This window comes from Cibotium barometz, chromosome 19, assembly GCF_041138505.1.
Source record: "Cibotium barometz isolate CiBa-2024 chromosome 19, ASM4113850v1, whole genome shotgun sequence".
NCBI lineage: Eukaryota > Viridiplantae > Streptophyta > Polypodiopsida > Cyatheales > Cibotiaceae > Cibotium > Cibotium barometz.
In genome coordinates, this window is record NC_141064.1 from 28150228 (window position 1) to 28175648 (window position 25421).

Consider the following 25421-nt stretch of genomic DNA (forward strand, 5'->3'; position numbering starts at 1 on the left):
ATCTACTTTGGTACAGTCTCATCAACGAGGATTGTCTATACCAATGCTGCATTGCATAGCAGCTTTATGTGCTTGCCTGCAATTGAAATTGAATTCTGTTTTTATGCTTGCTTGACCAATGTGTAGTTCCAAGTTGTAGAGTGAGTTGAGAGCACCGCTTCAAATTCAGGCCAGTTAGGTTAGGGAGGGCAAATAACATGTTCTGCAATGGAAGACTGGTGAGGTTGATGCACCCCTCCAAGTCCAAGTATTCCAAGGGGACGCCCGCTCGTGAACCATGTGTGAAACTGCCTGCTGACATGGTTATGTGGCATGTGACAGGTGGTAAGTATTGGTCAAAACCTAGCCTTAGAAACTAGCACTAGTTTATAAGTGTGTGTGTATACCCTTTATTAAGTTTTGGGCAACCAAAACTCATTTATAAATTATGACCAGTCCCGTGTTCGCACACATTGATGTCCCAAGGTGGACAAAACTCAATGCCCACCACCTAGACCTTATCCCCTTTGTACAAAGGGAGCAACCAGCCATGTGTCCATCCCAGCTTGCACCACAAGTCACTTGTCCTCTCTACCTGACACCCAAGGTGGACATCTCATCATCATCTCTCCTCTCCCTTTCTCTAGAAGTAGGCGCTCCCCTTCATGAGCCTCTTTGGCTGTATTTACTGCACTTTCATATTCCCAACTCCATACCCAAGCTTGCTAGTGTGTTTTCCAAGCTTCCAAGAGTGTTTCCAGGTGGTATTCACTCTCCTACACACTCCCAATGACTGAAATTCAGCAAAACAGCTTTTATATTTGCTGTAATTTTTGATCTTTTTGCCCTTTCTCAAGTTGAATCATAGGGGAAGCTTTCCCATGGTTCCCTTCATCCTCTTGAAGACTTTTGACGTGAAGGATCGCGACAGATTGAAGATCAAATGCTTCCATCTAGCGAAGACTTCCGCTATCATTGACTCTACTTGCAATTGGCAAAGATTTAATGCTTAAATATGGAAGCAAGTAGCAGGAGGGAGAAGCAAGACTCCATGTTCACACACCCTCTGTAGTGTTCTCTTGTCCTACTACGTGCTCTCTTGTAGATTGTTGCTACCATGTGTTGGTGGAACAATAGAGCGCAGATAGTAGGGAACATGGACACTTGAGAGGATAGTGAGTTGCAGATCTTCACCGACAACCATATGGTTTGCAATATTGTATTCATATGCATTGGTATGGAAATCTCGTCAAAAATGCCCATGACACTATGTACTTGATTCTCCCAAGATTAATATTTACTATTTGAGGGAGGGGCCGACCATTCTGGCTCATTGTGCCTCTCTTGTCAATTCAGCAAATTACATCTTGTATTGTGCTTGTTGTCCATTAAATCTTGGTGCATTTAAATGTATTGAGTAGCATTGTGTAGAAAGCTGAACCTTTTATGGATCATGCCATGGCAATGGTTGCTCAAGAATTGCACATGCAACCAAGGGATGTACGACGTGCATACTTGGCTCGTACCAAGGATGCCTATGCAAAAAAGGCAACCATCCCACATATCTTGGTATCCCCACAGGTGGTTGAATAGGAACATATGTCTAAGAGGATGAATCCTCATGCTATTAGAGAGGAACCATAGACGACTTCACACCATGCAGGTGTACCTTATGTAGCCCGTGAAGGATGCAATGTTTATGGCAATGGTCAAAATGTATGTCAAATGCCATTGCCAGCTAAAAATGTGCATGCACAACACATGCAACATGGGCTGCAATTTTCTGTTGGTGCAGGTATTATGCGTCTCTCTCATGTTACTTATGTTAGAATTTGTGCATCTCAGTGTATTTAGGCAGTGCCTATTTTATGGGATTTTATCTATTTTTCTCGCCTCCCTCATCACTTGTTCATCCATCCAATCCCTTGCACATTGTTATATCTTCTTCAGACTCTTGCACACTATGAGCTGCACAAGAGGGTGTTAGAATTTGTGCATCTCAGTGTATTTGGGCAATGCCTATTTTATGGGCTTTTATCTATTTTTCACATGATTTATGGGTCTTGGGCCAGTCGGCCAGCTGTATCATGCAGTCTGCCAACTTCTAGCCTCCCTATATAAAGGGCCTCCCTCATCACTTGCTCATCCATCCAATCCCTTGCACATTGTTCAACACTTCTGCTGGCTATTGCCATTGTAAAGCTGATTGCTATTATAAAAGGTGATCTTGTCCACGCTCTCCATCTCCTTTGCTCTCTCTCTCTCTCTCTCTCTCTCTCTCTCTCTCTCTCGCTTGTTATGTTTATGCTTCCGTTTGTGCATTCTCCAACTTATGCCCTTGAGTGTGCTCGTGAGGGAGAAGCTATGGGTGAAAATGCACCAATATGTGTTGGAGGGGCCAAACTTGCCTCATGCTCACAAGGCACATGTATCTATGCCTAATGCATCACCTTTTGTTCCTAAAATGATGCCAGTCATCACAGGAGCTATCCCAATGGACATACATGCGGGAAAACATGTTGAGATGCAAGCTAATGCATCAAAGTCTCGTGACTTTAAAGCCACTCAAAAATCCATGATCCGGCATGTAAGCATGTTCATGATAGGTACTGTTGCTCATTGGTGGCTTACCGAGAAGCTCTCACCAAATCCTGTTAGATCATGGGAAGAGTTCAAGGAAAGATTCTATGTCCAGTTCTTGCCTCCTGATGCGTTAAATGAGATAACAATGAAGTGGGATTAGTTGAAACAGAATGTGAGAGAAACAATGAATGCATATGTGCAAAAGTTTTGGAAAGTGCTTTTGGAAGAGTCTCCATTTATGCATATCCCAGAGGGAAAAAAAAAAAGAGAATGTTTCAATCAGCATTGCAACCCATGGACAAAGTAGGACTACAAATGTATCTTGGTCACACCCTACAACAACTAATTGTAGCCGCCACTGCCACCGAGCAATTGGAACTCAAGTTGAGTCGATCCAATAAGGCTAAACCCTCATTCCAAGGCAAAGAGAGGGCTGTCCAAAACGTGAAAAATAATGGACAGCCACCTAAAAAGAACCAAAACCAAGATAAAACTGGTCCAAAGGCTGAAAATAAGTCTACCAAGAAGCAAATGAAAGACTATGGTCTCACTCCGAAGCAGTATATGAGTGAGGGGAAATGCTTTACTTGTGCTTGCATTGAGCATATTGCAAATGCATGCCCAAACAAGAAGAAGCGTAATAATGCAAATGCTTCAAAGCCCAATGTGCATATGGTTCCGGATGTGCAAGACAACACTTCAAATAATAGCAAAGACAGGGTTGTATGTAAAGCTTTGGAACAGCTTAAGGATCAGTCCGCTTTGTTCATGTTTGATGATTGTGCAACTGAGAACTGTCAGGATATGCAGCGGAGATGATGACCAAATCTGGGAACACGAGAGCAAAAACGCAGGCAAAAAAACAGCACAAGAGAGAGACAGATGTAGGCGTGTAACTCTGCTCTATATACACAAGAAGATCCCGAGGAATGATACAAATGAGGTATGGGGGCTCAGGACCTATATATACCCCCCTAGAGGGCAGTCGGCCACACGACTGATAAAAAAGGTGCACGACTGCATAAATGCAGTCGGCCAGCTATCTGGTGCCAAAACCTGATCAAAACCAGTCGGCCAGCAGCAAGAGTGCCCACGACTCATAAACATCCAGTCGGCCAGCACTGTACTGCTCTTGGCACCCTCTGGCAGCCCTCCCAAGCCTCAGAAAAATGGAAAAAAATAGGGGAAAAATGCGGAGAGTGGGGAAAAATGGGAAAACACCTCATAAGGGCGGGCACACCCACAACAAAGGACCTGGTGTATAAATCTAGACAGGAGATGACTTCTAACACCCCCTCTCAGCTCCTGGCTGTGTAACCAACCACTGGGAGCTGGGGTGCCGCCTGAGCAAATCCTGAGAGAGCGACTTCGTGAAGAGGTCCACCGTACTGTCCTCCGTCGAACAGAACTCCAACAAGATGTCATTAGCAACGATCTGTTCACGAACAAAGTGCCTCGGGATGACCATGGGTTCCTCCAATGGAAGCCCAAACCTGCAATGTAACCTCCTCCTGCTCCGTAAAACTGCTCCTAGGGCATAAGTAGATCTCCTCGCGTCCGGATCTCCTCCCCAAACCGAGTCACTCCAACCGCGGAGTCGGACTCCATCCAACAATCCCCCTCCTGTGTACAAGAGTCCATGATCCTTCGCATGCCGCAGAAACCACACGAAACACAATCCTGCCTCACAAAGAGACATCTGCAACCAAGAGCTCAACTGCCTCATCAGGAAGCTCCCGTCCAATCCGGTGTCCATCAACCAGATCAATGAACCATACAGCTTCTGAATCTCAAAGACATCACACTGCTCACAAGGATCAACACCTGTTAGACGGTGCACAAGCAAGTCCTGGAAGCTTGATGAAACCTGTCAACCACCCCCTCTGAATCCGGAACCACAAAGCCTAGAGAAACCACCTCCTTCTGCAAGTAATCACCTGTCACCTGCCTGGCTTTCCGAAAGGTCCCCGTGGAAAGAACATCCTTAACTACTGGAAGTTCTATGTCCCGAACACGACGAGACATCAGAGCATAAGTGACCTGTTCAGCTTCCTCTGACTCACGAACACAAGAACTACCAACCTCAGTACTGGAAAGTTCCTGCCAACCACTGCCATCTACTAGTAAGCTATCCACCATCTGGTCTCGGAAAGCCCGCACCTGCAGCGTATCCACACTTGAGTAGCCATTACCAGACTGCCACTCATCACAATCCTGAGGACCTGGGAGAGAGAGTGCTGAAAGCCTGTAAACTCCATTCTCCACTCCGCCTTCCCAAACCACTTGGCCTGTTGCTTTGTCCCAGAGAGCAACAAAATGCTCATCAAACTCCACCCGTACGCCAGTCTTGCAAACCTGATGCACTGACAACAGATGAAAACCAAGTGCCGGAACATACAACACCTGGGAGGAATGCTTCCCCCCTCTGCCAGGCTCAGCACCATCACGTGGGAGGAGCTTGTGCCCATGGTCCTGGACCGGGAGGAACGATTTACGAACCCTCCTCAGGGTGGAGGTTCGGAGGCCTTTACTGGCCAACGGTCGAAAGGCCGTAACTCGGGCAAAGGGAAGGCTTCATCGGAGAAGTCTTCTGAGAAGAAGTCCGACGCTGACCGCGAGAAACTGAAGGCAGAGAGGATCTGTAATGATTGTGGTGAGAAAGGCCACTACTGGAGGCAGTGTCCCAAGCGGAAGACCGAGAAGGGTGAAGACTCCTCAGCATCATGAAGACTCCGGCCTTTGTGCACCTGGAGGTGATGGACACCGATGCTTCATTTTCTTCAGGCAGGGAGGAGATTGGAGGACTCTCCGCAACGGATACTCGGGAGTGGATTCTCGATAGTGGTGCTTCCAGGCACATGACTCCTTCCCGTTCCGGTTTACAGGATCTCTGCAGGCTTTCTGGTCATATTCTTACTGGGGATATGTCCACTATCCCAGTTCACAGTGAGGGCAGGATGGAGATAGTTCCCGACCACTGGTAATCAACGATGAGTAGAATGCTGAGTACGAAGAGGGCAAATGTGACAGCAACGTGATGGCCATGTCCTCTGACGATATCTCCTTCCCAGCCTGAAGAACCTCCTACTGAAGAGCCTGCAGCTTGTTAATATGCTCCCGCATCGTCGACGACTTTGCAGGGCTCATAACCCGCATCTGTACTTCCAAGGAAATCCTCTTCATGGGCAATACCCTGTTGTAAAGTGAGGCCAAATGCTGCCATATACCTCTGGCCAGCGTCATGTGCTTTACATGATTGATTACCTGTGGTGTGCAGTTGAGGAAAATAAACGAACGGACCCTGGCGTTGACGCGATCCCACATCTACGTCTGGGCCTCCCGGTCCTTTCGGGTTGACGGTAACTCCCCTTCCTCAACTTCCGGCCGTGGAATCCCAACAACGACAAACTTTGCGAGGTCATAAGACTCCAAAACAGATTCCATCATAACCTTCCATATGCCGTAGTTGCTCCCGTCCAACTGACGGTCCACCGGGAAGGTGGGGAGTGTCGGGATCTTCACATGTCTCTCGGCCATCTCTAACAGATCTGCCATAGCGGGGATGTACTCTGAAAAGGGTGGGTGGGTGGAAACAAAGAAGAACTGATACCTGCAAGTGGCTGTCCAGCAAATCAGCTCGCCTTCCTCTTGCTTCTCCTCTTCCCGATCAGCCCAAAACAGTCCACCAATCAGCCACAAAACAGTCCCCCTCTTGCTCACACAAATCCCAAGACCTATCTAGAGCCTAGGGCTCTGATACCATGTCAGAATATGCAGCGGGGATGATGACCAAATCTGGGAACACGAGCAAAAACGCAGGCAGAAAAACAGCACAAGAGAGAGACAGATGTAGGCGTGTAACTCTGCTCTATATACACAAGAAGATCCCGAGGAATGATACAAATGAGGTATGGGGACTGAGGACCTATATATACCCCCCTAGAGGGGGGTCGGCCAGCATAAGAGAAGCCCACAACTGATAAAAAAGGCCCACGACTGCATAAATGCAGTCGGCCAGCTATCTGGTGCCAAAACCTGATCAAAACCAGTCGGCCAGCAGCAAGAGTGCCCACGACTGATAAACATCCAGTCGGCCAGCACTGTACTGCTCTTGGCACCCTCTGGCAGCCCTCCCAAGCCTCAGAAAAATGGAAAAAAATAGGGGAAAAATGCGGAGAGTGGGGAAAAATGGGAAAACACCTCATAAGGGCGGGCACACCCACAACAAAGGCCCTGAAATCTAGACAGGAGATGATATCTACACAAATGGCAGTTGCTTTGGGTGGGGGACATGGGTCTTTACTTGTGACACGGAGCATATTCCAAAAGCATGCCCAAACAAGAAAAAGCGTGATAATGCAAATGCATCAAAGCCTAATGTGCATATGGTTCCGGATGTGCAGGGCAACACTTCACATGATAGCAAGGACAGGGTTGTATGTGAAGCTTGGGGACAGCTTAAGGATCAACCCGCTTTGTTCATGTTTGATGATTGTGCGACTGAGAACTTCATATCTACACAAATGGCAGCTACTTTGCGTATTAAAGTGGGAGACATGGGTCCTCAAATTGAAGCAAGGGCTGTCTTTGTTGGTAGAGAAGTGTAGGGAATGCCTATTATTAGCAAGTCCGTGTTCTGATGTATTAGTGTTAACTCTCCTAGATTGAGCTCTTCTGTCAGGTTAATCTCATATTGAAGCAGCGAGAGTGTTAGTGTAGACAAAAACAAGGTAAGGGTTTGAGAAGGGACTGAGGAGTCACTGGCAATGAGCCTATCTCTAAGGCATGCTCGATAAGTTGTCGTAACTTGTCACTTTGCTCACTTCTTTGAGGGCTACCTGCTGCTCCAATTCCTTCTCTCTTTCGCGTTGAGAAGCGTAGCGCATACACATTCAAGGCTACGTGGATCGTACAAACTTTCTTGTAACGCCCTTGAATGGTTGTGATGTATTGCTTGAAAAGCCTTGGCACACGCGCATTGATCCGCGTAAGGCTTACAAGACCAACAAGATCACTTTCATGCATTAAGGCCGAGAGCACGTGATTGATGCTGGTGAAAAGAGTGATACCATTCCCCTTGTATCTCATGTAAAAATTAAGAAAGTAATAAAAAAGAGTGTTTTTGTGTACTTGATTTTTGTATGGGATCATATTGAAGAAACTAATGTGCATGTAAACACTCTTTAGTAATGATCGGCTACAAGAGTACAATGAGTGTTTTGCTGATGAGTGAAATTCTTACAATAGTACAACTGGAAGATCATCGCATTGATCTTGTACTAGGTAGCTCACCACCTAATAGACCAACCTATCGTGTGAGTACATCCCAGACAGTTGTCAGGTACGATACCATACGATTCGTATGATACGACACTGTACAAATAAATACGGTATGCTATAATTTTTTTCCTTATCGTATGATAAAATACGGTGTTTTAAAAAATTACTTATAAACTTAGGTATTTCCAATTTCGAGATAGGGAGTATTTTAAAAAGGAGGAAAGCATCATAGTATAGAGGAAGCTCAAACAACCATAGACAAGTAAAAACAAGACCATTACTCCCACCAAAATAAAAATAAAAAATAATAAAAATCATCAAAAAAATCCATACGAGTCTGTACGGTATCGTACCGTACAGTATTCCGTACGATATGCCGTCATATGTCGTACGGAGATAACTATGATCCCAGAGAGAAGAGATCATAAAGCAAGTAAATGAGCTTCTCGAGAAAGGGTTGGTTCAACCAAACTCTTCTCCATATTGTTCACCCATTCTCGTGGTTCAAAAGAAGGATGGATCTTTTCGTATGTGTGTGGATTATAGAGCATTGTATAAGATTACTATTAAGAATCGGTTTCTGATTCCACGCATAGAATCGTTGACAAGTTGGATGAATCGGCATGCTTTAGCCGAATTGATCTCAAGAGTGGATATTATCAAGTGCGTGTGGTACCTGAGGATGTACATAAAATTGCTTTCAAAACAGCATTTGGGCTTTATGAGTATCTTGTTATGCCTTTTAGTCTTACAAATGCCCCGTGTTGCCATATACATAGGCAATGATGTGTGTGAACACACTTAGGACCGCCGGGGCACTTTTTCCCTCTTTAGGAGGTTTTTTCCACCGGCTTGTATATACGCCCATCATTCTAGGGCTAACTTATCTTTTGTACATTGACACAATCTAATACACTTTGTGTTGTGTGCATTCTTGCTTCTTCTTCTCCAAGCTTTGTGTGCTTTCCTGCAACCCTAATTCCAACAATTAGTATCAGAGCAGGCATCGGCTTCCAGGGCTACACCGCCAGCACCCTCCGACTCACGTTCTCCGATTGAGGTGAGCTTTCACGAGCGCTTGCAGGTCCCTATACTCTACAAATTAGCCCGTAGGACTGTGCGTTCTCAGAAATTGCATCTGAGGTCGTTTCGGGCTCCGTTTTTGCATTTCAAGTTCTGCACAGGTGTTTTCGTCATTTTCTACAGAAATTTCGACAGTGCAGTTCTCTACAAAATAGGCATACGTATTCTATTGTGGACCATGCTACATAGCACAAGTTGTTTTCTGTTCAGTCTTTGCTTCATTACAGGTAGCTTTTGCATCAGTTTCAGTCAGTGGCCATGGCTGATAACAGCAATGATGTATTTCGCATGTTATCTGCTGATGACAAATTGGATGGAGACAGAAACTACCCACTTTGGGCATACATGATGCAGCATGTTTTGGTTGCAAAAGGAGTGTGGAACATTGTGCAGGGTATGGATGTACGTCCAGGTTCTGTGGATGTAGGATCTGTTGAGGATGTTGCAGGTTCTAGCAGCTCTACTGTTGCTGCTGTTTTACCCACTGCTAAACAAGCTCGTTGGGATGGTAAAGATGCGCAGGCTCATGCCTTGATTGCACTTTCTGTCAAACGTAACATCACCCCACATATTCGTTCAGCTAAAACAGCAAAACAAGCTTGGGATATTCTAGCTGGTTTGTATGCAGGTCGTAACGAGGCAAAAATCTCTTACCTGCGTAAAGACCTAGAATCGAAGATTATGCAGGAAGATGATGACATGAATGTTTTTCTTGCTGAGATTAAAGATCTCAAGGAACAATTGATTTCTGCAGGTGAGATTATTCCTGATCATTCTCTTGTGCAGACTATTCTTGATGCTTTACCTGAGTCGTATCAAACTTTTGCTTCCACGTGGAGACTTGTTACTGAGGACAGACCTGATGTTGTCAAGTATGATAATTTAGTCAACAAGCTCTTGCAAGAAGCGCAGTCCAGGCAAAACAGGGCTAGGCAGCGTGCAGTTGATCAAGCATTTGTTGCTGCCCAGCAGAGAAGAAGTGGTAAGGCAGTTCCCTCCACTGTTTCTTCTCCTATAAGTAGATCTGCAACTTCTTCTCCTTCCACAGGTAGCAACAATAAGTCTGAGAAGGCTCTTGATAAAGGCAAGAAAAAGACCAGGTGCAACTATTGTAAGGCAAATGATCATGTCATTAAGAATTGCCCTAAGCTAAAGGCTAAAGAGGCAAAGAAGAAAGAGTCAAATGCAGCCACAATAGCGGATGCTTCTACAAATGCAGATTCTGCAAATGTTGTGCAGGATGCAGAATGGGCGTTTAGCGTGTATTGCCAGTATGACCCATCTGTACATGATGCATGTTTGGCAGTTTCTGTTGACTCTCATGTTTGGTATTTTGACAGTGGTGCTACAAAGCACATTACCTCGCATCGTGATATGTTCACTTCTCTTGAGGCTGTCCCTAATGGAAATACTGTCACGTGCCAATAATGCTTCTTACCCAGTGAAGGGCATTGGTAAAATTATGCTTACTGCTGCAAATGGCAGCGCTTTCACACTTTCAGATGCTTTGTATGTGCCAGGGATAAAGAAGAATCTATTGTCTGTCTCTGCGCTTGCTAGACTTGGACTTGTAGTCAAATTTGTGGATGACAGATGTACTGTTCACGATTTGACTTCTGGTGATACGATTATTGTATCTGGCACCTTGTTTCGTGGGTTGTATAGGCTCAATTCTTATGACAAGTGTGTGGAAGATTCAGCAAATGCAGTTTCTGATGAAAAGGCAGTTTCAGATGCAAAACTATGGCATGCTCGTTTTGGTCATCTGAACTTTGCTAGTTTGCTGCGTTTGCAGAAATTTGATATGGTTGCTTCATTGCCCCCTCTTGAGGCACCATTGAAACATGTTTGTGAAGGCTGTATTTTGGGCAAAATGCAACGTTCTGCGTTTCCAAAGGATGGTTCTGTGCGGGCCAATCGCAAATTGCAACTTGTACATAGTGATGTATGTGGGCCTATGCAAACTCCGTCATTTGGTAAACACTTGTACTTCGTGACTTTCATTGATGATTACTCAAGGCATGCATGGGTATATCCACTGAAGGCAAAGTCCGAAGTGTTTTTGTGCTTCAAACAGTTTTTGCTTATGATTGAAAATGTATCCAATTGTAATGTGGACACCCTCCGTTCTGATCGAGGGGGGGAGTACATGTCTAAAGAGTTTAATGCATTTCCGGCTAGTCATGGGATAAAACACCAATGTACAGTGCCGTATACCCCTCAGCAAAATGGTGTTGCTGTTGAGAGGAAAAACAAGTCACTTATGGAGATGGCACGATGTATGGTCAAGAGCCAAGCTTTGCCACATGCGTTTTGGCTTGAGGCTGTCATGTGTGCTGCATATGTACTCAACAGGTGTCCCACTAAGGCCTTGCAGTCTATTACTCCATATGAAGCTTGGCATGGCAGGAAGCCTTCTATTGGTCACTTGCGTGTCTTTGGTTGCTTGGCCTATGCTTTAGTGCCTGTGCAACAACGCAGAAAATTGGATGATAAGGCTGTCAAATGCATTTTTGTTGGCTACAGTGCTGAGAGCAAGGGTTACAGATTGTATCACCGCAGTCAAAGCGTATCTTGATTAGTCGAGATGTTGTTTTTGTGGAAGATGCTGTGCAACCTTTGTTATCATGTACCAAAGAGACAGGTGTGAGCTCACAGAATGTATTTGATACATTGTTGCCTCTATTTACAGGTGGGAATTCAAATGTAAGTCCTAATGAGGCAAATATTCAGCCTATGCAGATTTCAAACGACATCATAGATTAGCCTATTTCTGATGTAGATTTACAGGATGTAATTTATGAGGATAGAGCTGAAAATGAGCAGGCTAGAGGTATGCCTAAATGGCTAGTGCCAACTTTGCGTGATAGTAAAATTGATGCACCTATGTCTAGTCGTACTCGTTCAGGTTTTCAGCATGCCTCTTATGCATCAGATTGTTATACTTTGGCTGTGTCTAGTATGTGTGAAGAGGAAGAACCTCTTTCATTTGATGAGGCACAAAAATCACAAAATTGGTTGGCTACAATGCAAAGTGAATATGATGCTATAATGAAGAATGGTACATGGTCTTTGTGTGATTTGCCAATTGGTAAGAAGGCCATTGAATGTAAGTGGGTTTTTAAGTTGAAACAAAAGCCAGATGGCAGTGTTGATCGCTATAAAGCTAGACTTGTTGCAAAGGGTTATGCTCAAGAAAAGGGCATTGATTTTGATGAAACCTTTGCTCCCACTTGTCATATGACTACCATTCGTAGCATTTGTACATTGGCAGCTCATAATGGTTGGAATGTACATCAGTTGGACATAAAGACTACGTTCTTGAATGGAGATTTGCATGAGGAGGTGTATGTATCGCAGCCTCGTGGTTTTGTTCAAAGAGGGCAGTAAAACAAAGTGTGCAGGTTGAAAAAGGCTTTATATGGTTTAAAGCAAGCTCCACGAGCTTGGTATGAAAAGATACATACATATTTGACTGCACATGGTTTTCAGAATAGTCCAACAGAAAGCACTTTGTATGTTAAATGTGTGGATGATGTACATCTAATCATTGCTCTCTATGTCGATGACATGCTGCTCACAGGACCAAATGAGAGTCATATTGTTGATTTTAAGGCTGATTTGAATGCTTCTTTTGAGATGTCAAATTTGGGGCATTTGCATCATTATTTGGGGATACAATTTAAGCAGTGTGATGGAGGTATTGCTTTGTGTCAGACAAAGTATATTGAGACATTGTTGCGAAGATTTGGCCTTGAAGACTACAAGCCTATTGCTACTCCAATGGAGACAGGTTTGAAGTTGAGTCTTCATGATGCTGGAGATCACTTTGATATCACACTCTATCAGACAGCTGTTGGTTGCCTCATTTATGTATGAATTGCGAGGCCAGACATTCAGTTTGCAGTCTCACAGGTAAGCAGGTTTATGCATAGCCCAGGGTCTCAGCATTGGAAGGCAGTTAAACGCATCTTTCGCTACTTGAGTGGCACCATACATCTTGGGTTGTTTTATCCCAAGGGGGGATCGTTGCCGCCATATTTACATGCTTTTTCGGACTCAGATTGGACTGGTTGCTATGACACAAGAGTGTCCACAAGTGGTTTTTGTTTCATGCTCGGTAGCTCATGCATATCTTGGTTGAGCAAGAAGCAACCTACTGTGGCCACTTCTAGTTGTGAAGCTGAGTACAGGGCAGCTTTCACAGCTACGGTTGAGTGTGTGTGGCTCAGACGGCTTATGGTGGCTGATTTGGGTGTTGGACAGGAGTCTGCCACCTCTATCTACACTGACAGTCAGAGCGCATTGGCAGTTGCGAGAAACCTAGTTTTTCATGCTCGCACAAAGCACATTGAGGTGCATTATCACTATGTCAGGGAGAGACTCTCAGCAAGAGAGATCAGCTTGGCCTATGTGCCAACACAGGACAACCTCGCCGATCTTTTCACAAAGGCGCTTCCTCGTGAGAAGTTTGAAGCTTTCCGCAAAGCTTTGGGCTTACTCCCCTTTGTGGATTGATCTACTTCGGCCATGGCACTCCCCTATACATGAGTGCCAGCTCTCGTTCACACCATCACTCCCAGGGGGGATTTGTTGCCATATACATAGGCAGTGATGTGTGTGAACACACTTAGGACCGCCGGGGTACTTTTTCCCTCTTTAGGAGGTTTTTTCCCCCGGCTTGTATATACGCCCATCATTCTAGGGCTAACTTATCTTTTGTACATTGACACAATCTAATACACTTTGTGTTGTGTGCATTCTTGCTTCTTCTTCTCCAAGCTTTGTGTGCTTTCCTGCAACCCTAATTCCAACACCCCGGCTACATTCAATAGAATGATCGATCGCATGTTCCGTGGGTATAGGAAATTTACACGTGTCTTCTTTGATGACATTAAAAACCGAAGAAGAGCATAGAGCTCATTTGGCAATTGTTTTTGAAGAACTCCGTAAGCATAAACTCTTTATAAATACAAAGAAGAGTGAGTTGTTCTTGTCAGAGATACACTGTCTTGGGCATATTGTGTCCAAAGATGGAGTGCGGATGGATCCTGCAAAGATTGATGCAATTCGGAATTGACCTAAATTGAGATAAGGACATGAGATCCGTAGTTTTCTTGGATTATGCTCTTACTACCGCAGGTCATTCGGCACTTTGCATGGATTGCTTCTCCTTTGCATGACTTCACAAAGGAGGCTATATTCAAATGGATTGATGTAGAGGGATGCATTCCTCACATTGAAAGATGCAACTACACATGGTCCAATGTTGATCATTCCGGATTTACAAAAGCCATTCAAAGTGGAATGTGATGCATCTAGAAATTGCATCGGAGCTGTCCTAAATCAAGAGGGACATGCCGTGGCTTATGGGAGCCATAGATTGCATGATGCAGAGCTCTCTCTTGGCATCTATGAGAAAAAGCTCTTAGCTGTAATTCATGCATTAACCATATGGAAACATTATCTTCTTGGGACTGATTTCACGGTGAAGACAGATCACCGAAGTTTGAGGTATTTTCTTACCCAAACTAAATTGTGAGAGATGCATATGAGGATAGCCAATTTCCTCTCTATGTTTCATTTTCAAATCTTGCACACCCTAAGAAAGAAGGATGTAGTGGCAGATGCATTGTTACGAAAGCCATATGTAGCAGCCATCTCGATTGTCTCTCATGGAGACTTGTTTGCATGCGTGATTTGTATCATACGTATGCTAATTTTGCCACTATTTGGGCTGAGCTGATGGCTAAGCTGGTCATGCACATGCCTCATATGTGATTAAAGAGGGTTATCTTGTGAAAGATAATTGCCTATGTGTGGTATCTGACATGAGGCAAAAGGTTTTGGATGAGTGCCATGCTTCTCCATATGCTGGTCATAAGAGACATAATGCCTACTACGCACATGATTAAGCGGTATTTCGTTTGGCCAGGTATGCAGAAGGACAAAGAAGCACATGCTTGTATCACCTATCAAAAGGTGAAATTTGATAGGCAAAAGGCACCAGGTGTGCTTTGCCTATTCCCACGCAGCCATGAGAAAGTATTACAATGGATTTCATTATGGATTTGCCACGGACCCAACAAGGTAATCATGCTATTTGGACAATTGTGGACAAGTTTAGCAAGCAAGCTCACTTCTTGCCAATCAAGGAAACCATCAAAGCTGAGCATATGGTTAAAATATATCTTGCACAAGTGTTCAAGCATCATGGAATGCCAAAGTCCATTGTGGGGGATAGAGATCCCAGGACTACAAGTCTCTTTTGGCGGACCTTATTTGATAATATGGGCACCAAATTGAACTTCTCATCAGCTTATCACCCTCAAACGGATGGACAAAGTGAGGCCGCAAATTCAGCCCTATTGGATCTCTTGAAATGTTATGTGGTGGATCAAAAGTCTTCTTGGGAGAAATACTTACCGCTAGTGGAATTTGCATACAATAACACGGTGCATGCATCTATGGGAAAGGCCCTGTTTGAGATTGTTTATGGTAAGGTGGTTTTGCCACCCACCCTTCGCACAAAGGATGAGATATTTACAACTGATAAGTATGTTAAGAGACTTGCATATTGCCTTTGCTCAGGTGCGGACAGCCATTGCAAGGTCACAAGACAAACATAAAAAGGCTGCCGACAAGCATAGAAGGCAATTTGATGTCAAAAAGAATGACTAGGTATTGCTAAATTTGAGAACACAGGACTTGCAAAGAGGCCTGGCAAAGAGGGTGCATACCCTAAGCTTGCAACCAAGTACTATGGGCCTTTTCGAGTGATCGAGAAGATCAATGAAGTGGTTTTTAAGTAGGCATTGCCTAGTCATTGGCATATACACAATGCTTTTCATGTGAGTCTCCTTCGCAAGTATGTAGGGCCGAAGCCTAGTGAACCGGTCATTGAGGATCCACCACAAGCCCTGTGTTCGCACACACTAATGTCACGAGGTGGACAAAACTCACACACCCCCCCCCCCACGCATCGACACACCGATAAGAGCATACATTCATACAAACGTCTGTGTATTGAGTTTCTATTAAACTTCAGAGATGCAAGGCAAACTTAGCCATAATGAAGCCTAGGACTAAGAATCATAACAAATAGAAAGAACTATTATAACAATAAAAGATAGTTGATAGGGCATATGCACCACTAAAGTACAAGGCAAACTTAGCCATAATGAAGCCTAGGACTAAGAATCATAACAAATAGAAAGAAGTATTATAACAAAAAAAGGTAGTTGATAGGGCATATGCACCACTAAAGTATAATCACAACTCTATAACCTACCATACACTCTAGGCTAGCACTTCGCCTACTACAAAGAAACGCTCTGTGAAGTCCAACATTGAGGACAGCAAATGCTACCCGCGTATAACTGAAATTCAAGTACAATCACAACTCTATGAGCTACTGTACACTCTTGGCTAGCACTTCGCCTACTACAGACAAACGCACTGCTCCTAGCTGGCCAGTAGTATTGCTGTTGGCCAGCCATACCCGACTGCCACATCATCAATGCCACCTAACCATTGCCACATCATCATTGCTACGTGGCAGTGCCACGGGTCACATCGCCTACTATTTGATGTCTGGCTCTATCCTGCATACTCATAGGTATGCCACATTCTATGCTTCTTCCACTTGACTCGCTATTCTTATTAGGGATTATTGCTCCCACCTCGGATTGAACCACAAATCTTCTTGCTCATGAGGTCAGATTAGACATGTTGGCAAGACAACATGCACACATCAATAATTGGTAGCAAGCTTGGGCACCAGAAAAGGGAAGAGAAAGCTGACTTGTCCAGGCAACTAACTGCATTGGTAACCAGTGGACAGACACTTTCGGGTGTTGTGTTTTGGGAAACACACCACTCGCTAGGAAGGTAGCCCGAGCATTGGGGGGACAGTGGACACTAGGAAGAGATATGATTGGACATAAAGAGAAGATAGCATGGAACACAGGTCACTGGGCAACATCCAAGAGAGCTATTGGAGTATGTTCACTACACTAACAAGCTTGTAAGCACCTTTGGGGGACACACAAAACTCCGGAACTCCTTGGAAGGATGCCTAAGTGCGGGACAGCATATTGACCGCCACATGGCAGTCTTGACCTGGCTTGCTGATCAGATGGCTGCAGCTCACTAACATCTTGCTACGAGGTGGTCATTGTGAAACTATAAAAAGGCAATATGCTTCATTCGAAATTTTGCAGCTTCCACTCCTTCAGCAACTACCCTTCTCCCTCTCTTGTGACACAAGTCTGTCAACAGCTATCTTTTAGTCTATTCCACATCGTATCCCTATTTCAATCCTGACTCAACACACAAAACATAACAAAGAAGGTGAAACCATGAGCACTTGGGACTCTGATGGAGAAGTACAGAGCAGGACTTTTTGATGCTAATTTTGGGATATTAGTCAAGCATATAGAAATTTAATTCTCACAAACATAGTTCTAGCTAGTCTAAACCAAAATTGCTAAGATTAAAGGAAAATACACATTGGGAAATTCAAGTGAATGCCAAGTAACAAGAGTACTAGATCAGATGCATTCAAACATTCCTCACTTAACCTCAACAATGCAAGCAAGCATTTTATCAAGTGCACAATCAATGGCTAGAATGAACCATGAAGTAAAAAGTTGTGCTCTCATGTTAATTGTACATTCATTTATATTTGCAGCTTGTACTCAGAAAATTCTTTAACTCACCCACTGCTTGAAACAATCTCCATTCTCAGATAAGCACCAGATAATCATAGTGCACGCTTCATTGGCCAAAGCAGGCACATCTACACAACATAAGAGGTACTCAAACAAGTTCTCTCTCTCTCTCTCTCTCTCTCTCTCTCTCTCTCTCACACACACACACACACACAGCTTCATATAAACAAGACATGGATACCTGCCCAGCTTTCCCCGTGAAGCTTCAGTCCTATAGAGAGCATTTCTTGAGGGTCACTGGGGATGGTTGCATAGAGAGCCTCTCTCTCTCTCTCTCTCTCTCTCTCTCTCTCTCTCTCTCTCTCCCCCCCGTGTGGATCCATGCCATACCATAGCTGGTATGATTAGGAATGCCGAGCAGTACGAAAGAGCATCCCCCAACACAAAGCATTGGGCCACATCACCCCCCGTCAAGCGCAGAGGAGGTTCCAATGCTTCACTCGAGGGAAGAAGAGAGCTTTTCTCATCAAACGAGAGGATAAATCTATCGCTTGCTTGTTAGCAAGGATAGTGAGGAGGCTTGGAAGAAACTTCTAGAGTGCCAATCTCCTACTTCCATCAAAGACCCAACTGTTTGGCATAGGCATGCTCAAAGCCTATACCAAATTCGCAAAACCACTCCACCGAATCTATCTCATGTTCCTCGCACTACCTCAGCCACCTTGTTCACCATCAAAAACGTAACCAAAGCCATAAAAAAGGTGAAGCATGGCACAAAGCCATGGACCATGAAGACCTCCTAGCTGAGCACATCTCCCATGCATGTGATACCCTTGCCCCTTTCCTTGCCGATCTCTTTAACCTAGCCCTTTGCCAAGGCTTCCCACCCTCTTGGTCCACCAACACCATTATCCCAATCCAAAAGACCCGCTTGACCTATGGTCCAGTCATAGTCGTAGCTAGGGGGTTGTTTGAAACGGGTTTCCTACAAGTGTCAAACCGGTTTCATAAAATCAACCCAAAGTTTCCTACCTACAGGTTTTTGCATGTACAATATGTAAAAATAACACTAAATGCATAGAATACATGGAAACATCAATTTGAAGCCTACAGTCTTTGAATCACAAATAACAAAAACCATATAGTCATCCATCATCAATGTCAAATGTTCATGATTCATAGACCTTGGTCCACTGTCCATAATCCATGATCCAATTATCCATCATTCCATGCCACAAAAAAAAAACCATACATAACACTACATAAAAAACTTTATCAAAAGAGTCGCACACATTTCGGCGCTGGGTTTGGGACAAAAAAAAAAGAGTCAAAAAAATTGCTTGAAAAAAACGCGTTTCCTACAAGGAAACATTTCAGAAACGTTTCCAAGTTTCCTTCCCCGTAGGAAACACGTTTCCTAAGTACTATGGGTTTAGTGATACCTCTCCTCTTATATGCCGACGACATGGTGCTGATTTCAGATTCAGTGGCTGGATTGCAGCACCATCTATAGGCTTTGCAAAACTTTTGTGAGCAATGGGATCTCACGGTGAATCTGGGCAAGACCAAGGTTATGGTTTTTAACACATCCAGCCCCGTAGTGAAAGCCATGAGCAGTGCCAGGAGTTTTGATTATGGAGGTGAAACAGTGGAGATTGTGGACTCATATGTTTATCTTGGAGTCACATTCCCGGGACCCATTTTCAACATGAAACCAGTTGCCTCGGCCCGCCTCATGAGGGGATATGCAGCCCTAGCCTGCCTAGAAAGACAGTGTTTTCAGGCCCATTTTCAGGAGCCCAGTACGAAAGGGGGCTCTTTCACTCTCTCGTGACACCGGCAGCTTTTTGTGGAGCAGCATTCTGGGGACCAGATCTTGGGCGGATGGAGTGGAGTAAGGTGGAGAGGCTGCAGGTCATGATGTACTCAAGGATGATCAGAAGCAAACCATCAATACCACACCAGGTTGTCATAGCAGAGTTTGGAGCTTTCCCCTTGGTAGTAGAGGCTCTCTTCCAGACAGTGACATATATACAGTGGATCTACACCCTGGGCCATGATAGACTCCTATGCTTAGCACTTAAGTCATCACAGAGACTCACAGCAGATTGTCAGCCCACTTCATGGTATGCTAGGGTGTCAAGATGGTTCCAGATACATGGTTTCCAGATTGACATACATGGTTTCCAGATTGACCGCCTTCCACCCTTCAACTGTAGCTTGGATGCCTCCCTCTTGCTTCTCACATGTCAGGAGATTAACCGCCTCATACGAGCTGACCTCTCATCACGACTGGAGACCCATATCACACGGCAGGCACCCAGGCATCTTGGGACCAAGATGCAACTCTACACAGAGGTTTCTACAGCTCACAACTGATGGCTTCATTCAGAAGCCTGGGTAGCTATTCCAACATATGTCACACGCCATGAGGATAGCTATTGGACAGATCCGGGTCCCTTCACACAAGCTTAGAGTGGAGACAGGGAGACCTGAGGGTATTGATACCGCATATGCACACTTTGTTACCCTGTAGGTGGAGACTGAGAAGAACTATGTTTGCAGATGCCCAGTGTATTATGAGATACGTGGGAGATTCCACTGTCTGTTCAACAAGGGTTTTGGGCCATTATCCAGAGTCACTGACTACCCGGATCAGCGTTGTCTTGGGCTCTACCTTCTGGAGTTGTGTGGACACAAGGACCAGCTGCTTGGATCACGCCGACAGTGCCCGGCACAGATACCTCGCAGTCTCGGATCACGAACTTTTTCTCCCACATCCAGGAAGCCTCTCGCCACCACCTGAGAGAGGAACCCACCCAGGACCCCCCACCTCTCCAACGAGTTAAACAGTGCACACGAGCCTCTCCGTTTCCTCGAGGTTACCATAGACCAGGCGGTTCAGATGCAGCAAGCTAGGCACCCAAGACCTACTCGGCCGCATAGGCACTCTGCCCGTCAGCTATAAGTCCAGGAGATGCTCCAGCGATACAGAGATGCCCACACAGGACATGTGGACATTGATGCCCTTTACACAATTCCTGAGGATGATGATGTTCCTTGGACCTTGGGTCATCGTGCTATTGTGTTCTTGATGATGTATTCCTTAGGATGCTACTTGCATTTGTAACTAGTAGTCTTTCTCCAGTGTTTTATTTTTCTGTTTTACCACGATCAGTGTAACGCTTGGATACTTTGTAACATCTTTTTTCTCTCATAGACCCTAGTGGTCTGTTGAAGATGTTAATAAAAGTCTCTCTCTCTCTCTCTCTCTCTCTCTCACACACACACACACACGCGCGGCTTCATATAAACCGGACATGGATACCAGCCCAGCTTTCACCGTGACGCTTCAATCCTATGGAGAACATTTCTTGAGGGTCACTGGGGATGGTTGCATAGAGAGGCAAGGCCAAATTAAATCCATGAACTCTCTCTCTCTCTCTCTCTCTCTCTCTCTCTCTCTCTCTCTCCCGCTGCTCGCCTGCTCCCTTTTCCCACCCGTTCTTGCCCTTCGCTCTCTCTCCCGCTGCTCGCCTGCTCACTCGCTCACTATCTCTCTTCGAACCTGCTCGCTCGCTCCCTTTTCCCACCCGTCTGCTGTCGCCCCCCTTTCCCACCCGCCCTTGCCCTTTGCTCTCTCTCCCGCTGTGCTCGCTTGCTCGCTCGCTCACTATCTCTCTTCGAACCTGCTCGCTCGCCTTCGCTCTCTCTCGCTTTTCCCACCCGCCCTTGCTCACGTCCCAAGGCAGCAACATAACTCTCCCTCTCTCTCTCTCTCTTTCCCGTTGCCCATCTCTCTTGCTACTCACATACGCACCTGTGCACCTATTGCCCACCTGCGCACCTTAGTTGTAGGGTAGGGTTGTAACCCACCTCCAAGCAGGTAAGGGCATGCACCTCATGGGGGTGGGGTTCGTGAAGAGAAACCTCTCAAACAGTCCAGCAGTTTGACATGGCCAGCAAGAAAACCTTCTCCGAAACCCTTATCTCCCCTCCTACCAAACCCAATGAAAAACCATCACCATGGGAGCGGTACCTCCTGAGCATGATTCAACATCTTCAGCAAACAAATTCAGCCTTGCAAAATGAACTACATCAGACAAAACAACATCTTTCAACCCTGGAGAAACAGATCAAGGAACAACAACACGAAAAAGAAAACAGGGAGGAAACCACACAGGTAAATTTACTTGATCCACAGCCGAAAGAAATTCTCATTAAAGAAGTAATATCACAGATGAATGAAGAGAACGAGCAGCAATGGATTGCAAAAGAAATTAGGGTGGGTGGCTTGTCAGAGGGTTGGGAACAGGTGGAGGTATTGGAGGACGAGGAGATCGCGAATGATACTTATGTCCCGGAATGCGAGATTCTACAAAGAAAGCTGTGCAGAGCTATCCCTTTCATCGACATTGGAGATCCCTCAGTGGCAATCAAAGGAAAACATGTGGTTTTGAGGTACGCAGATATGAAAGACAAAATTAAAGTCATGAAGCAAACAAGGTCACTTAAGGGAACGAAGGTGTGGATGGCGGATGAACTCACAGCCACACAACTAAAAAACAGGAAACAAGAACTCAATAAAGTATACGAAGCAAGGAAACAAGGAAAATGGGCAGTCTACCGTAGAGGTAGAGCTGTTATTGCAGATTTCAGGACAACCAAACATGGTAGTAATGAAGAGTAGCTGCTAGAGAAATCCTTCATGTTATCTAGGATTCTCCTACGGTCATGTAGGGAATTTGAACTATTTTTAGTTTTATCTCTATTTTCATTTTGTTGCCCCCGAAGTGGAATGTAATCACATGGATGTATCTGATTAGTCCTATAGGTCAGATGTGGCCTCTAAAGGACGTTAATATAGTTTTCTTTCTCTCTCTCTCTCTCTCTCTCTCTCTCTCTCTCTCTCTCTCTCTCTCTCTCTCTCTCTCTAATGTTGCATGCGCGAAAGCCTTGTACTACTAATTCACAGCCCTAAGCCTACTTAGGGACGAACATGTTGATCCTTAACGCAATGATAAGACAAAGAGAGAAACAGAGATGAATTGTTGGTATTCAGTATATTACTATGGTACAAAAAGATGTCTCTATGTCTACATATTCCATGAGGCCTTTGGCCTACCCAAAATAGAGACTTTACACCTTTGTCTCTTTTGGGGGTCACTGGGAATGGTTTCATAGAGAGGCGAGGCCCAGTTAAATCCTCAGACACAAACACAGACATAGACTCTCTCTCTCTCTCTCTCTCTCTCTCTCTCTCTCTCTCTCTCTCAGGATATGCCAGCTGTCACACAGAGCCCGAGACAAAAGGATCATTATATATGCCGATGCCTTGTATACTATGAGATTCGGGGGAGGTTCCACTGCCTCTTCCGAGCTAGGTTCGGACCACTTTCCAGGATCATGGGACTTAGATGCGCCTGGGACTTTTTCTTCTAGAGCTCCGTAGACACAAGGAGTCCTTAGTAAGATCCACGTCAGCTGTACTTGCTCGAGGACCAGCACAGAGAGCTCTCACCGACTTCTTCCATACCAACACTCCGAGGGCCGATCCACCCATCATACCCAGACCACAGGCTAGTGCAAGAGCTCGACCGCCAAGAGGTGTGACACTCAACAGAGCCACTAAGTTATGCAAAGCTCGACGCCCCAAACCCCATGGCCCTCGCCCATGCCTACCCCCCCACGCCAAGAGGATCCGGGCCATCATCTCCCATCATCACAGGACCTTCTCGCGCCAGCTTAGTTTTACCACCTTGAGCACCATGTCACAACGGCCCATGAGGGATGTATTAGGGTGATATGAGAGCTCTCTCCTCATGTACCTAGATCAGATTTTTAGTTCTAGATTTTTGTTATCTTTCTTTATTACTATTTTGTACCCAAGATGATGTACCTCATGGATATGATGTAGCCTTTTGGCCTCAGGTCATTTTGGCCTTTGAAGACGTTAATACAACTCTCTCTCTCTCTCTCTCATACTTCGCTTCCCCTCTATTGAGGCGAAGAAGGAGTTCTTGAAGAGGCGACCCACTTTAAAGAATACAGGCATTTTTCTTGGTGACGATCTTACTCTCACAGCTTGCACATATGAAGGAAGTCATGCCAGAGATTAGGGCGGCAAGAGAAAAGGGAAAGATAGCATTTTATAGAGAGGGAGGGTGGTCATAATGGAGCAACGCTCTACATGACGGTGCGAGACCTATGGGACCAAATTAAAGTTGGCAGCCTGGAACTGCAATGGATCCCTTAGACTTGATGTAGGTGCCTTTGAGGACAGCTTTAGAGATAGAGATATAGTCTTCTACTCGGAGACTCACCAGGCCCCTGGTCAGATGATGCCACAGGTGATGACAGGATACAGATGGGAGACAGCTTGCAGAGTAGGGACGAGATCGGTACACAGTAGTAGAGGATCAGGGGGGTGGCAGTTCTTTTCATTCAGAGAGGAGCTGCAACCGCTTCTACACATCGTTCGGAGAGATGATTAGACCAGATATATGTGGGTGAAACTGAGGGCCGACACAGGCAGATTCCTGTATATTGCCATATGCTATTTTGATCCTAGTACATCGACATATGTAGCACCTAGAGGGCAGTCTCCTTTCTCTGTGCTAGATGATGACATATGGGAGTTCTCTAGGGATGGAGACATCATCCTGTTAGGGGACTTTAATGCCCGGACGGGCAACCGCCAAACAACCTTTTATGATACCTCAGAGGAGATGCTGAGAGAGCTGGACACTCTGAGGTCTAGCAAAGGTGATCCCAAGGTATACATATGAGGTAACATACTCCACAGGATCTCCACTGTACTGCAGATCTACTTATCCACTGTGAGGAGGTGTTAAAGATCATGACCTTGGTCTTTCCAAGGTTCACAGCAGTGAGGTCCGAGTCCTTGCAAAAGGCCCGTAATGCATCCAAATGCCTCTGCATTCCCTCTGGTGAATCAAAAATAAGAACAATATCATTTGCATACAAGAGGATCGGTATCAAGACTCTTGCCAAATGTGCTCCTGGTCCTCCTTGTTTGTCTGTGTAATTCAAGATCTCGTCAATGTATAGACCAAATAGAGCAGGAGACTAGGGGCAGCCTTGCTTTACCCCGATAGTGTCTATGTCTGTGTTTGTGTTTGAGGATTTTATCTGGTCCTTGCCCCTCTATGAAACCATCCCTAGTGACCCTCAAAAGAGAGAAAGGTCTAAAGTTTCTATTTTGGGCAGGCCAAAGGTCTCATGGAATATGTAAAGACATAGACATCTTTTTGTACCATAGTAATATATTGAATACCAACAATTCATCTCTCTTTCTCTTTGTCTTATCATTGCGTTAAGCATCAAGATGTTCGTTCCTAAGTAGGCTTAGGGCTGTGAATTAGTAGTACAAGGCTTTCACGCATGCAACATTAGAGAGAGAGAAATGAAATGAAATGAAATGTTATATTAACGTCTTCAAAAGGCCATAATGACCTATGAGACCAAAAAGTTACATCATGGTGGATCTGATACAATGTCTAGATAAAAAACCAGAAAATGAAAAATAAAGATGATACTACTGGCACCTAGAAAATGAAACTGGAACTGGAAGGTAAACAGAAACCCTTATAGGGTGTGAATATAGTGGGGGGGGGGGTACGAAATGGAGGTGAGTGGAGTACAGTGAGGGGATACAATATCATGTGGGACGGGGGGTACACTATGGAGGTGCCTCCATCTCATAATATGTGCCGCATCGGACGCTGGCGGATCTCCTCAATATCCTCTGTGGTCAGCACCCTGACTAGGTGTCCCGCATGTCTCGCAAGAATAATCCAAATC

At 45.0% G+C, this 25421-nt stretch overlaps 1 protein-coding gene across 1 annotated transcript in view; it reads right to left on the bottom strand.

Moving 5' to 3' along the window:
• LOC147628412 (uncharacterized) overlaps positions 1-25421 on the bottom strand; it is a 68448-nt gene that overhangs the window by 34283 nt on the left and 8744 nt on the right. The window contains exon 8 of the mRNA XM_086813534.1: positions 17646-17725. Coding sequence (XP_086669660.1) covers positions 17646-17725 — 80 coding nt within the window. The remainder of the gene's footprint in view (positions 1-17645; positions 17726-25421) is intronic.